The sequence below is a fragment of the Erinaceus europaeus genome, chromosome 1 (assembly GCF_950295315.1).
Source record: "Erinaceus europaeus chromosome 1, mEriEur2.1, whole genome shotgun sequence".
NCBI classification, from domain to species: domain Eukaryota; kingdom Metazoa; phylum Chordata; class Mammalia; order Eulipotyphla; family Erinaceidae; genus Erinaceus; species Erinaceus europaeus.
In genome coordinates this window covers 160197188-160211674 of record NC_080162.1, presented here as the reverse complement: position 1 = coordinate 160211674, position 14487 = coordinate 160197188, and the positions used below count along the sequence as shown (strand labels likewise).

The 14487-nt window shown below is 42.0% G+C and overlaps 1 protein-coding gene across 1 annotated transcript; it reads left to right on the top strand.

Moving 5' to 3' along the window:
- The first annotated feature begins 1168 nt into the window (after positions 1 to 1168).
- On the top strand, positions 1169 to 6043 carry PENK (proenkephalin). Its single transcript, XM_007531515.3, has 3 exons — positions 1169 to 1373; positions 1996 to 2136; positions 5059 to 6043. The coding sequence occupies exons 2-3, from the start codon at positions 1999 to 2001 to the stop codon at positions 5710 to 5712; spliced, it is 792 nt and encodes a 263-aa protein (XP_007531577.1). The 5' UTR covers positions 1169 to 1373; positions 1996 to 1998; the 3' UTR covers positions 5713 to 6043.
- Positions 6044 to 14487: the final 8444 nt, after the last annotated feature.

Below are 14487 nucleotides of genomic sequence, written 5' to 3'. Positions count from 1 at the left end.
CTGTGAATAGCATATTGTCTTTGTCCCTCTTTTCCAAATGGGAAAAGTGAATAGCTTGGCTTCCTGGCCGCCTTTAGCAGAATTAAGAAGTGGTGTGTCACAACTCAGCCTGCAATCTCAGCCCCTACCACTGACTTTGGTCCTTCCTTCTGGCTGGGATTTCCTAGGCACCATGCGGTTCTCTGGCCACTACTCTCCTGTACACTGATACTGTACCAGCAGCCCCTCTCCTCGCCAAACACCCACACCCACACCTGGCAGGCATGCTTCAGGTAACACTTCTGGGTCCCTGAAAGCCTGCCTGGGCAGTTGGGTAGACATGAATCCTCTTGCTGGAATCCTCTTGCTCACTGGCTAAACAGCGAGCTGCAACACCCCCCTCCCCCGCCAGTAAACACCATTCCGGAGTCTTCATCTTGTGCCTACACTTGACAAGTGGGTCTTAGTAACACAGAAAGGATGGAAGGAGGAAACTGTTCTGAGATGTTAAGGCTCCTGGAAAGTTTTCATCATTTTTCTTGAGTTATTAACAGTGCGTCTAATTGGTCCCTAACGAAAGCTGTGAGATGCTGCAGCAAGCAACTCAGAGTCCAGTGCGGGGGCGACAGATTTAAATGGCGACATTGTGGGGGGAGGGGAGATGACCCTGCTAGGTCCCCACAGGGCCCACAAAGTCTCTCCAAGAGGACTTTCGGGGTTTCCTAGCACATTTCAGAAATCTAAGTCCCTCAGACCCTGACCCTTCTTTGTCCCTCACTGGCGTCCCTGAGCCCTTGTTCGAGGGAGTGCAATTTCAATGACTTGAAACTCATCCATCCCATCCTCCCACACACACTCTCTCTTTTCTCCTCTCTCTCTCTCTCTCTCTCTCTCTCTCTCTCTCTCTCTCTTTCTCTCTCCCTCCCTCCCTCCCTCTCCCTCTCCCCCCCCTCAAATCCCCTGACTGCTTTGGTTGGTCACCCTGCGGAGAAATGAGCCATCAAGCCATCACCTCTCACCCCCCACGTCCCCCAATTTGATTGCAACCACCCCCGGGCTTAGTTTGGGACACCCCCCCCCCCTCGCGACGCACACACACCACACCGCTGAGGCTGGCGTAGGGCCTGCGTCAGCTGCTGGCCACAGGCGATTGGGGCACGCTTGCCTCCCAGGGTTTGGGGCGAATTATAAAGTGGCTCCCGCCTAGCCTGCCCCGGGTACTTCAGGCGCTCTGAGCCTCACAGCAGCCCAACAGACTCAGAGGCCCGCGCTCTCCCGCCAGCCACGCACCTGCAGAGCACCTGCTGTCTCCGCTCCTCTTCTCCGGCTGCTGGTGCCCCACCTGGGACCGCACCTCCCAGGCTCAGCTGTCCGTGTTGTCCACACAGCTCAGAGTGAGTTCGCGCCTGTCGGAAATTCACCTTTGCTGTGCAGGGTTGGAGCATTTCGTTGGCTAGCTTTTACTCTACGTTTCTTTGCTGGGGGCGAGGCAGTGGGGTGAAAGGGGGGGATCCTCCACTTTCTTCTGATCCCTGCTTGTAACTGGGGTCAGGGTCTCAACCCTCCAAGCTTCAGCGATGATTCTCTAGCTTTGTCTGAGTCTTGACCAGTTACCTCCAGAATCCTGCCTGATCAGCAGACACCCACCCCCACCCCCGCCCCCAACAATCAGGTGTCGGGTTCCAGAGGACAGGGACAATTCTGAACAATCCGGGATCCACAAGGTGATCTCAACTGCCCGCATCCCGTCCCCGTGCCCAGAAACAGCATGGACTAGGCGGGTGGGGGCTCAGGAAAGTGTCTGGACCAGAACTGGCTCACCGAAGCCCCGCAGTCCCCGCAGCCCCAGAGCGGGGGTCCCTCTCAGGGACGTGCTCTGTGCCTGGATGGTCTCGAAGGTGATGTCCTTATGTCCTTTCTCGCTCTGGTATTCTCTCTCTGTGTGTCCCTTTCTGTCTCTCTGTGTCTCTGTCTCTTTCTCTCTCTCCTCTCCTCTCCCCCCCCCCTCCACTGCAGCCGATGGCGCGGCTCCTAAGAATCTGCACTTGGCTGCTGGCTCTTGGCCCCGTGCTCCTGACCACCGTGCAGGCGGAATGCAGCCAGAACTGTGAGACCTGCAGCCACCGCCTGGCGCACCTGACGGACATCAACACTCTGGTGAGTGCCCCCCGCCCCAGCGACCCTCCGCAGACAATCAGTGAGTGGCCCGCTATGCAGCACGGGTTCACGAAGAACCTCAGGAGACCCAGGTTCCCGACAATTACTATGAGTTCTGACTGAGGTCTCTCTAGCTCTCCACTTTGAGGATCCTTGTTTATCTAGGGACCGGTGAGAGCTGAAGTATCTACATACAAATCATGCTTGCTTTATTTTATCTTTTAATTTGATAGGACAGAGAGAAATTGAGCGAGGGAAAACAGTAAGGGGGGAGAGGCAGAGAGACACCTGCAGACCTGCTTCACTACCTGTGAATCCCCAAACACACATACAAACACATATACACAGGGTTTAGCTGGAGCACAGATGTGTTCTCTTCAGCACCTCGGAGAGTGCTGGGTTTCTGCTATACACCTGTCCCCAAGGCAGAGAAATGCCCAAAAGCTTAAAAAAAGGACCTTTTCCGGATTACATCCTTTCCACAAACAATGTCGATTTTATTAGTGACATTTCCTCCAAGTTTATTTCTCCGGCCCTTTTAACCTCAAGTCCCCCATGTCCTAACCATCATCTATAGATAGGAGAGGAAAGGGGGGGGGGGGCAGCACAGTGACACTGAAATTAACTTCTATTTTGTCTCAGAGATTATTTGTAATAACTACTAGTGCAATCGCTTATATTAGGTATGGGGGGTTGGGGTGGTAAAGGAGAGGTGGTCAAAGTCCAAAGAGGAGAAAACAGTGAGAAAACAAATCACAAAGAGTTTTGGAGGGATGAGGCTGAGGACAAAAGAAGTCTTGTAATCCTAACCTAAGTGCTCTTGAATCACTCCTAAGGCTCTGCTGGATCAGAATCTCTGAATTTAAGGAGCAAGAAGTCTCATTTTATTAGTTCTCCCCCTCATGATCTTTTTTCACTTGTCTTTTCAATTCTATGACGACATACAAGGCTCAGTGGAAAATAATGTAATATTTTAGTATTAGTTTAGAAGTTATTTTTTTTTATTGTTGTAGTTATTGATGTCGTCATTGTTGGATAGGACAGAGAGAAATGGAGAGAGGAGGGGCAGACAGAGAGGGGGAGAGAAAGATAGACACCTGCAGACAAGAAGTTAAACTCTTCAGTTGAACCTTTGAAGAGATGGTGTTACACAGATGCATAAAAGAGACAATTAAGAACACCATAAAACTCAAAGGAAGATAAGTATCTATTTCTTTATAATTGCCTAGTTCACTTCATTTGACAAGTCGTTATCATGGTCCCAGAGAAAAAGTACATACTGATATTTTATATTTAAAGTTTGAGGAAAATATTGCCTCTCAACAAAGGTTCCTCTTCAGTCTTTTTTTCTGATTTGTTTGAGATTTTATTTAACTGTCCTATTTTTCATAACAGCTTACATTCATGATTGCTCTTTTCTCTGCAAAAGGGCTTTGTTAAGAATTATGTTACAAAAAAGTATCACCATTATGGAATTTTTCACTCAAATCCAAAGTCATTTGAGAGAGGAGATTGCTTAGCCAAAGTTAGTGAAAATAAGCGCAGCAAATGTTTATTCAGTTTCTATCATTTGGAAATCACTTGTGCTTTGCTCTAAGGTAAATGCAAAGATAAGCAGGCAAAGCATGACTAATGTCCAAATTGAATTTTCCATAGAGTCTGTTCTTGAACATAAAACTCAGAGTGTGAAAAACCCTACAGTACACAAGTAACATCATTTAAGTATAAGTATGACGTTCTTATTGTTTGCTATTATCTTTTATAGAATTCAAGGCCATATAAATTAGAAGTCTAATGTGTGAATTTTATATAAACAATTACAACAATATTTTTAAATACCAGTAGAAGACCTGCTATTATTGTCTAAATTAAATGTTGGTAGTTTGGATTCTATTTATAGAAACTGGGGGCTATAAAAACCTTTAAAGTGCTAAGAATATATTGATTCTTATAATTGTTCATATTATACTAGTTCTCTTTTTAATCATAACCAAATGATGAGCTGAAGAGAATGTTAGCAGGTGTACTAGAATAGACAGCTTAAGTTTAGAATGTTAGGATTGAATTATTACAGAGTAAAAGGATAGAATTGTATAATTGTCATTCATATTTCATCAAATAATTTGATTTCCATTGGAAAAGAATTTTCTTATATATACTTATCAGACTAATTATTAGAAAAAAAATGAATAGTTTAAATATTTGTACATGCATGCATTTATATGATGCCTTATCAGATAAAAGCATTTAGCTCAAGTTGGCTAAACTTGTTTTAGTTCATCAAGGTCAGAAAAGCAAAATATCATAATTTCCATCAAACTAGTGGCATAATCCTTATAATTTATGGGATTTAAATTAAGTTTTATTGGTATTTTTAAGATTAAAGATTTTTACAGAACTTTTGGACATAAACACATACCCTATATTAGCATTAATAATATTGATAGCATTGATTATGATTATTTTATATTAATAATATCAATATGTAATTGGTTAGGCATGAAGATAATAGTAATCTGTGGGTAATATTATATTTAAATAAACATAAAAATTACTCTTTTATCTAGAAAAGCCTCAAACCAAATGAAATTAATAGTGGAAAATTATCCAAGGAAAAGCAGATTGTATAGACAGTCAATATAGGTTAAAATTGGATGAGAAAGTCTTTACAATATTGAAATGACATCGTATATATAATCTATCAAAATTTAAAGAAAAAACTTTATTTGATGCAATAATTTCTTCCTTTTCAATTTCTCTTTCATTTGTTTATTCAATATGACAAAAAAACAATAAAAATGGAGATAACTTTATTATATGGGATTTTCCACATCAGAGCAAGCATATTATGGCCCACAAATGTGGTTGACTTAATGAAATCAGAAAAGTCTCATTTTTAATCCAACTGAATTCTGTCCCCAGGACTGTACCCTAGAATGTGAAGGGATATTGCCTTCTCTCAAAGTCTGGGAAATCTGCAAGGAGTTTCTGCAGCTGTCCAAACTGGAGCTTCCTCAAGATGTCACCAACACCCCCAGCAAACAAGATGACAGCCATTTGATAACCAAAAAGTATGGAGGTTTCATGAAAAGGTATGGAGGTTTCATGAAGAAAATGGATGAGCTTTATCCTGTGGAACCAGAAGAAGAAGCAAATGGAGGAGAAATCCTGGCCAAGAGATATGGTGGCTTCATGAAGAAAGATGCAGAGGAGGAGGGTGCTCAAGGCAGTTCTTCAGACCTTCTGAAAGAGCTTCTGGCAACCGGAGACAACCGAGAGAATGGCCACCACCAGGAGGGCAGTGATGATGAAGAAATGGGCAAGAGATATGGGGGTTTCATGCGAGGCTTAAAGAGAAGTCCCCAAATGGAAGATGAAGCCAAAGAGCTGCAAAAGAGATATGGAGGTTTCATGAGAAGAGTGGGACGTCCAGAGTGGTGGATGGACTACCAGAAGAGGTACGGGGGTTTCCTAAAGCGCTTTGCTGATACTCTGCCCTCTGACGAAGAAGGTGAAGGTTACTCAAAAGAAGTTCCTGAAATGGAGAAGAGATATGGAGGATTTATGAGATTTTAATACCATTACCATTACCAATCAAGTGACCCCAGACCCCAAGCAAGCTTTCCTCTATTCCCCAATGAGAGACTGTCTTGTTGGCCATGCTTTATTGTCATGTGTTGCTTGCATTGTATAGTTGACTTTATTATCTGAGTAATTAACTATTTAACTTGAAAATGATTTCAGGTTCTGTGTTCTTTTGAGAGTCCTAAGTTCAGTACTGGTCTCCTGATGCTGTCTTGTTTTCATGCTGAAATAGTTTTGTGATCTTGTCCTTTGTTTCCAACAAAACATCAATAAATGCTTACTTACAGAGAGATAAAATAAACCCTTTACCCCAACTGCACAACTTTCTTGTAAGTCTCTTCTTTTTGCTAAGGCCCACATTCACCTTTGGATCTCCACAGTAAATCCTTAACTCAGCAACACAGAAACCATCTGCTTTTGACAGATTCATCACTGGCCTTCTTCTCTTCCAGCCCTGAAGTTATAAGGAGCCTTTAATTTAATTTAGAAAATTTAATTTTTATGCAATACCCTATATATAAAAACTCAGAAAGATTGCCACAGTGGAGAAAAATACATTTTATATTCACTCATTTCTAAATAACAAATACCCAAAAGAAAAGCAAAGCCTGTTAAAGAAAGTATGCCCTAGGGTTTAAGGAAATTTGCACTGGCAACCATATGTGTCTATCTTTTTGTCAGTAGGGTATTTTCAGATATTAGTAAGACATTAAAGATAATTAAATCCCATGTTACGACTGAAGAAAGTGAAGCACCAAGAGTTGTAGTTGGCCCAAGTTTTCCCAGAATTTGAAAGGCAGAAATAGAATGAAATTCATTCATCATGCAGCTTCCTGGGCCAGTGGGGGATGGGAGTGGGTGGGAGGGATGGGTCACAGTCTTTCGGTAGTGGGAATGGTGTTTATGTACACTCCTAGTAAAATATAGTCATATAAATCACTAGTTAATTAATATGAGAGGGGGGAAATTAATTGTATGTCTCGAAGTTTTTTAAAACACAGACTTAGTCTTTTTAATATATAGGCTGTGTATTTGATATGCAGACTCTCTCAAAAGCCTAGACCAAGTAGATCAGAAGCAACCAATAGCACAGCTATATACAAGATACTGGATACTGTACAGCAAACCCTAACAAAAGGACTTTTCAAAGTTAACCCAATTACCAAATAATGTAATGATAGCATTAACTATCGATTGTCTTTTGGAACCCTAAGACAGCAAGAACCTCACATCTCCACTATAGAGCCTCTGCTTCCCCCAGTCCTGGAACCCTTGGATAGGGCCCACTTTCCCGTATGCCTCTCCCAATCCATATCAAATAATGTTGCATCTGCCGATCACAACCTAATCAACACAACGATTGCCACCTCAACATGCTTCACTTCAGACTGTGTCCAGAGACTTCATGTGTGGAATAACAACCCTTCAGCTTCATTACTCGGGTGAGACATTTCCTTTCATAGTATTCTCTAATTCCATCCCAGGTGGTTCACTTTCTAACAAAGTCCCAAATCCTAGATATACACCAGTTTCTATGAGAGAGAGCATATGTTCACACATATCCATAAACTACTGCAAAATATATACCTGAAAGCAGAAGTACACTAGAGTTTGCAGTGAGTACCCCCCTGACACTTCCTCTCCACTATTCCAAACTTTGGGTCCATGATTGCTCAACAATTTGTTTGGCTTTGTATGTTAACTCTCTTTTCAGTCACCAGGTTCCAGATGTCATCAGGATGCCAGCCAGGCTTCCCTAGACTGAAGACCCCACCAATGTGTCCTGGAGCTCCGCTTCCCCAGAGACCCACCCTACTAGGGAAAGAGAGAGGCAGACTGGGAGTATGGACCGACCAGTCAATGCCCATGTTCAGCGGGGAAGCAATTACAGAAGCCAGACCTTCCACCTTCTGCAACCCACAAAGATCCTGGGTCCATGCTCCCAGAGGGATAGAGAATGGGGAAGCTATCAGGGGAGGGGATGGGATATGGAGATTGGGTGGTGGGAATTGTGTGTAGTTGCAACCCTCCTACCCTATGGTTTTGTTAATTTATCCTTTCTTAAATAAAAAAAAGAGAAATTCATTCATGAAGCTCCAAGGTCCCAAGTTCAGTCCCAAACATCACCATTATCCAGAGCTAAGCAGTGCTCTAGTCGGTCTCTTCTCCCCACCCCCCTCCCTCTCTCTCTCTCTCTCTCTATATATATATATATATAGAGAGAGAGAGAGATCTTTTTCATTAGGATCCCAGTTCAAGCCCCCGGGTCCCCACCTGCAGGGGAGTCACTTCACAGGCGGTGAAGCAGGTCTTCAGGTGTCTATCTTTCTCTCCCCTTCTCAGTCTTCCCTCCTCTCTCCATTTCTCTCTGTCCTGTCTAACAGTGATGACATCAGTAACTACAACAATGAAAAAACAGGGGCAACAAAAGGGAACAAATAAATAAAAGGTATAATTTTAAAAGAGAGGAAAAAATAAAATAAATACAATCTTTTTAAATAGAAATAGCATGAAGACCCCACCTCTTTCTCCCAATGTCCTATCCCCTCCAGTTCCCTACTTCTCTCTCATCTTGATTCCTAATAGAAATCATAACTTGAAACCATATACAGCTCACCTTGCACACCCCAATATTGTAACTCCTGTGAGTTCTCCAATTGTTAGGTGATGAATGGCTACATGAATAAATGTGAGAGACTGAAGAATTCATTTCATCATTTGAGGCTGAGCACCTCATACTACAAGACCTGGGTTCAAGCCATCGGTCTTCACCAGAGGGAAGCAGTGCTGTATGTATCTCTCTTTCTTTATCCCCAACTTTCCCTTTTTTCTCAATTTCTGTCTCTATCCAATTAATTAATGAATTAAGTTCACCATCATGTCATCAGAAAAGATATTATACATGTTTCATAGAGCAAATTGCCATTACATAAGGAGCGTATGACTATTTTATATTAAAAAGGCAATTTTTTGTTTGTTTTTCTAATTAAAACTACCAGTAGCTAACTAAATTCCCAATTACCCTCTCCTTTTTGTTTTTCCAAGCAGCAGTTGACGGGGCTGCAATACACTGGAAATATTAGATCTTCATGTACCCTTAGCCAATTGCTATCACCAGTCCTTGCTGATAGCAGTCCACTATTGCCAAACTTTTCCAGAGAAACCTGAAACCTAAATTTTCATGACAATATCCTCAATTTTTAATTTTCCCCAGTGATTCTATTTATAACATTATAGAGACCACAATCTCTGAGGTCACATTCAGGAAATAGATCTATTGAGGAGAAAAAATGGTATGTTTTTTTACATTTCCTCCCTTATAGCAATATTGGAAATAAGAATCAAGAATCCAGCCTACACCCCAAAAACAGTAATTTTAAACACCTGTGGCCAAGAAGGAAGCTCTGCACATTAGAGCACAGGAATTGTGTGTGCAGGGATCCAGAATTGACTGTCAGCACTGCCATGTGTCAGAGCTGAGCAATGCTCTGTTTCTTGGGGTTTTTCTTTTGCCTTTCTCTAATAAAAATAAATAAATCTTCAGTCCCTGAACCATAATAAACCAGAGCTGAGCAGTGCCCTCTTGTAAATAATTAAATCATTTAAAACAGAAAAGGATCCTGTGAAATAATCCACTTGGATAGCATACTGCTTTCCTATGTGTATGAGCCAGGTTCAGGCCTGACCCCCATCATATTTAAGGAAGTTCTCTCTGATCCTGTCATAAATAAGTAAATAGTAGCAGGATGTAGTGGTGCATCCTGTTATGAGCACACATTACTAAGAGCAGGGACCTAAGTTCAAGCCCGGCTCCCCATCTGCAGGGAGGCAAGCCTATAGGACTCTCTCTCTCTCTCCTTCTCTCTCTCTCTCTCTCTCTCTCTTCCTCTCTCTCTCTCTCTCCAACTCAGTTTATCTCTGTTCTATCCATTAAGATAGAAAGGAAGAAAAAAAAAGAAAAGAAAAGGAAAGGAAAGATGGCCACAAGGAGTTGTGGATTCATCATGTGCCAGCACTAACCCCCAATGATAATCCTGGTGGCAATAAATAAATACATAAATAAACAAACAAAGACTGGGCAGTAACACACCCAGTTGGGCACACATATTACAATGTACACAGACCCAGGTTCAATTCCCAATCCCTACTGGCAGGGGGAAAGTTTCTCAAGCAGTGAAGCTGTGCTGGATGTGCTGGAGATTTATCTCTCCTCTATCTCCCCCTTCCCTTTCGATTTCTTTCTGTTACTATCTAATCAATAAATAAAAATATTTAGTGGATAAGTTAATTTTTAAAAAGAATAGCAAAATAGTGTGGGCACTGGAAGCTGACTCACCCAGTAAAGTGCACATTTTGCCATGCTAGGAGAGCCTGGGTTTGAGCACCCACACAGGGAAGGCTTCACATGTGGTGGAGAGGTAATGAGTTATCTCTCCTTCTCTTTCTCTCCCTACCTCCCTCTCTTTCTCCGTGTTTCATCCTCCAAACAAAAAAATAATAATAATAATGTAGGAGAAATTATGCAAGCACAGAGAGAGGCTGAATGATAACACCAATGGCAAAAAGGAAGGATGGGAGGAAGGAAGGAAAAAAGGATGAAAGAAAGGAAGGAAAGGAGAGAGGGAAGGAACTATCTTTGCCCCTTCCAGAATTACTGTCTTACAATAATACAGCATGGGTGCATGCATATCTCATATGGGAAAAGAAAGTAATTTCACATGTTTTATTCAAATCAGGCAGTTCTTTATGTGGACTATGGTCCACATAATAGAAATAATCTATAAAGTTACACTATGATTCTAAATATATAATCATATAATTATACAACACTTATTTACAAATAGTAGAGAAATTTTTTTCTCTTCTGCCTAGAAGTAGCTGTGCAGATCCTGCTAAAGTACTCAGAATGTTTAATAAGCCACTGTGTTGGGCAGTACTCCAGCTTCCCCCTGCTTAACGCTGTGGTCTATTTACATAATCACTGTTTTTCCTGAGACCCACCCTGCCTGCAGGGCACTGGTTTAATCCCACTGGTTTGCATTTTCTTTTCATTCCTCCCCCTCTCCTAGTCACACCCTGTTTTCCACCATTTAATCCCCACTGGTTTGCACTCTCTTAGCTCCACCCTCTCTTTGTCACATCCTGTTTTCCACCCTATTTCCTTTTTGGCAAGTATAAATACAGATTCTTTTCTGATTAAACACATTGGATTGCCTTCCGGCTCCGAGAGTCCCAGAGTCTCTCTCTTGCAATGCTAGCCCGACACGAGTTCCTGATTCCTCTCCCATGCAGCAGCCTAGGTTGGCTCCAGTTGAGTTCTCTCCAACCCAGAGAGCACGTGCTCATGAAGAAGCACCCTCAGGCTATCCAGGCACCACTGTTTGCCCCTCTTTCTATTTCACCATCTATGACCTATGATCCTGAGGGTGTGGATCTTCTTATTATGTTTAACCCAAAATATGCCCAAAGTGAGACAGTCTTTTTTATTCTTTCATTTTCTCATACCTACCATGCCTAGAGGAGAATTGATAATGCATCATAAAGGACCAGAGGCCAGAGCCAGGGATGCAGGGAATGAGGAAAGGAAGTGGCACAAGATGGTTTCTTCTCTCTAGGGGGTTATGAACCTGCCTGTTTCTTCTTAGGAAAGCAAATGAAGCAAGACCCCCTACCCAAGATTGATCTTAACAAGAAATGTGGCTACTCCACAAAAAAATGTGACTCAAGGGGTACCACCTAGGTCACCCTGTGTCCCCAAATATCTCCCTAGATGTATGGCCTAAAACTGGAAATTCTATCATTAGAATTTATTACTTGTAACTTTTTTATTTAATTTTATTTATTTTGAATAGAGACAGAGAGAAATTGAGGAGGAAGAAGGAGACAGAGAGGAGAGAGAGACACTTACATCACAGCTTCACCCTTTGCTCCTGAAGCTTCTACTCTGCAGATAGGTTCCTAGGGCTTGAACCAGATGTGCCACTGTCTCTTGCCAATGCCAAATGGCTTTTAAAGATCTTTTATTAATTCGGACTCCTAATCTCAGGATACGCCTCACCAGTATGTAATAGTTCATAGATCGGTCTTTTTTTGTAATTTGTGCTATTCTCTGTTGATTTACATTTCCGTGGTTACTAGTGAAATCAAGCATCTTATTATAAGCTTACTGTGTGATTGTATGTATGTATGTATGGTGAATGTTTTTGTGCCATGAAATATGTCTTTGTATTTTAATTTTTATTTATTTATGTAGCTGGAGTTTCATACATAATTGCACTGCTTTGGGCTGCTTTTTAATTAAGAGAGGGAGAAGGGGAGACAAAGAGAGAAAGAGCGGGGGGAGTTAGGAAGATGGGGGCCTGAGAAGTCACTAACAGCGAGTGCTCTGATCGCATCTTCGGCAACGGTAGGATTTTCTGCCTTTAGCAGGCCAGTCAATAAGGGGGGACACCAAAGAAGTGATTACAATTTAATTTGGGTTAAGAATTAGAGTAAAGGTGACACGGACTAGCTGGGCGCCAGAATTCCCAGGCGGCGCCGGGCAAGGCGAGTGCGCCGGGCATTGTCCTCCGCCAGCCCAGGAAGGCAGCTCCTCCGCTGGTTGCAGAGCGCGGCGGGCAGAGGACCTGGAGAGAGCACTTTAGCTCGGGGGCTTCCTCTTGGGAGTCTCCAGGGTCCACCGCGACCCTGAGGGCGGATCCAAAGACTTCTTGAGTATAGCTCTCATTGGATCAAAGGACTTGGAGCTAGTTTTCATTTTTGAGAAATCCTTTAAAAAAGTCTGGAGGGGGGAGTTTCCCGGAAGATGGCGGACTGAGAAGCGGCTAGCCTTGGAGCTCCGGACACATGTCTTGTAAACAATAGGATTTTCTGCCTTTAGCAGGCCAGCCAATAAGGGGCCATAGCGGTGACAACAAGGAGGTGTCTATAACTTAATTTGGGTTAAGAATTAGAGTAGGGGAAAAAAATTCTTTTTTCTTCCTTTTAATTTTCAAGCATACATCCTTCCCGCCGCCCCCCCCCCCCCATAAGCAGTGCCTGGGACCAGCTACTAGCAGGATACCCCATACCACCAAACAGGGTGGTTTTTTTTTTGTTTTTTTTTAAATTCACTGATACACATTTCGGAAGTTCCTCGCACTGCTCTTTAATTACAACTCTTCTTCTTATCTTCTCCCTTTTCTCTCTCTTATCTCTCTCTATCTCTCTTTTTTTTTTTTTAATCTTGTCATACAATTCTTTCTTCTTTGCCTTTCTGAATTTGTGAATTACTTTGGGGAAGAAATCTGACCCAGAGTGGACTCTCTATGTGTGTATCTCTGCTCTAGTTCCCTTTACACTCTTGTTACCCCTAGAATATACACTGTCTATTCTTGCTATCCTCTCTTTCTTTTCTCTTTCTTCACTGGGATTTGGTTACTATTTTTTCATGGACTGGAGAAATTGTTTGGCTAACTGGTAACAATTAAACTCCTTCAATACTTACTTCAGTTGCTACTGTTATTCCGGAGGTTGGTGAGTGCAATTGTCATAAAGGTATTTAGTACAGTGTTACTTGTGCTCAAAACACAACAACTGAGGAACAACAGAGCATAAAAAAAAAGAGAGAAACACATAAAAAAATGGGTAGATTAAAAACAAATAAAACTGCTACTCCAATGAATGAAGACAAGAGCCCAGAAGAAACCACAAATCAGTCAGAAGTAACCATAGATAAGAAAAGTACGCAAGCAATAATAAACTTATTAATCACAGAAATGAAAACAACATTGTAGGAAAGGAATGGAAGTATTAGGGAAACAACAGTTGAGACCCCCAAGGAAAATACTGATTATCTTGAGACAATTAGGGAACTGAAAGCTGAAATAGCTGTAATGAAGAAAGAAGCTGAGGCAAGGGAAAGCAGACTAACAGAAGCAGAAAACAGAATTAGTCAGACAGAGGATGAGTTAGAGAAAACTAAGAAAGAGGTGAAAGAGCTTAAAAAGAGATTGAGAGACACTGAAAACAACAACAGAGACATATGGGATGATCTCAAAAGAAGTAACATTCGTATAATTGGCCTGCCAGAGGAAGAAAGAGAGGAAGGGGAAAAAAACATTCTAGAGGAAATAATACAAGAAAATTTCCCAGACCTGAATAACAGAAAGGATATCAAATTTCAAGAAGCCCAGAGAGTACCAAACAGAATCAACCCAGACCGGAAGACACCAAGACACATCATAGTCACAATGAGAAGAAGTAAGGATAAAGAAAGGATCCTAAAGGCTGCAAGAGAGAAACAAAAAGTCACATACAGGGGAAAACCCATAAGACTATCTGCAGATTTCTCAACTCAAACTCTAAAAGCCAGAAGGGAGTGGCAAGATATCTATCGAGCCCTGAATGAAAAAGGGTTTCAACCAAGGATAATATATCCTGCTAGACTTTCATTCAAGTTAGATGGAGGGATCAAAACCTTCTTAGACAAACAACAGTTAAAGGAGGCAACTATCACCAAGCCGGCCCTGAAAGAAGTACTAAAAGACCTCTTATAAACAAGAACATCACTATAATACTTGCAATATATAAGAGTAAACAAATTGTTTTTTAGAACAATGGCACTACAATACATTAAATCCATAATATCAATAAATTTCAATGGCTTAAACTCACCCATCAAAAGGCACAGGGTGGGGGGATGGATCAGAAAACATAACCCAACCATATGCTGCTTGCAAGAATCCCATCTGTCACAACAAGATAAACACAGACTTAAAGTGAAAG

Bases quoted from the DNA above. Each gene is read 5' to 3' on its own strand.
- PENK (XM_007531515.3), top strand. From the start codon at position 1,999: ATGGCGCGGCTCCTAAGAATCTGCACTTGGCTGCTGGCTCTTGGCCCC. The intron at 2,137-5,058 runs GTGAGTGCCCCC...TTCTGTCCCCAG, and splicing joins TGACGGACATCAACACTCTG to GACTGTACCCTAGAATGTGA.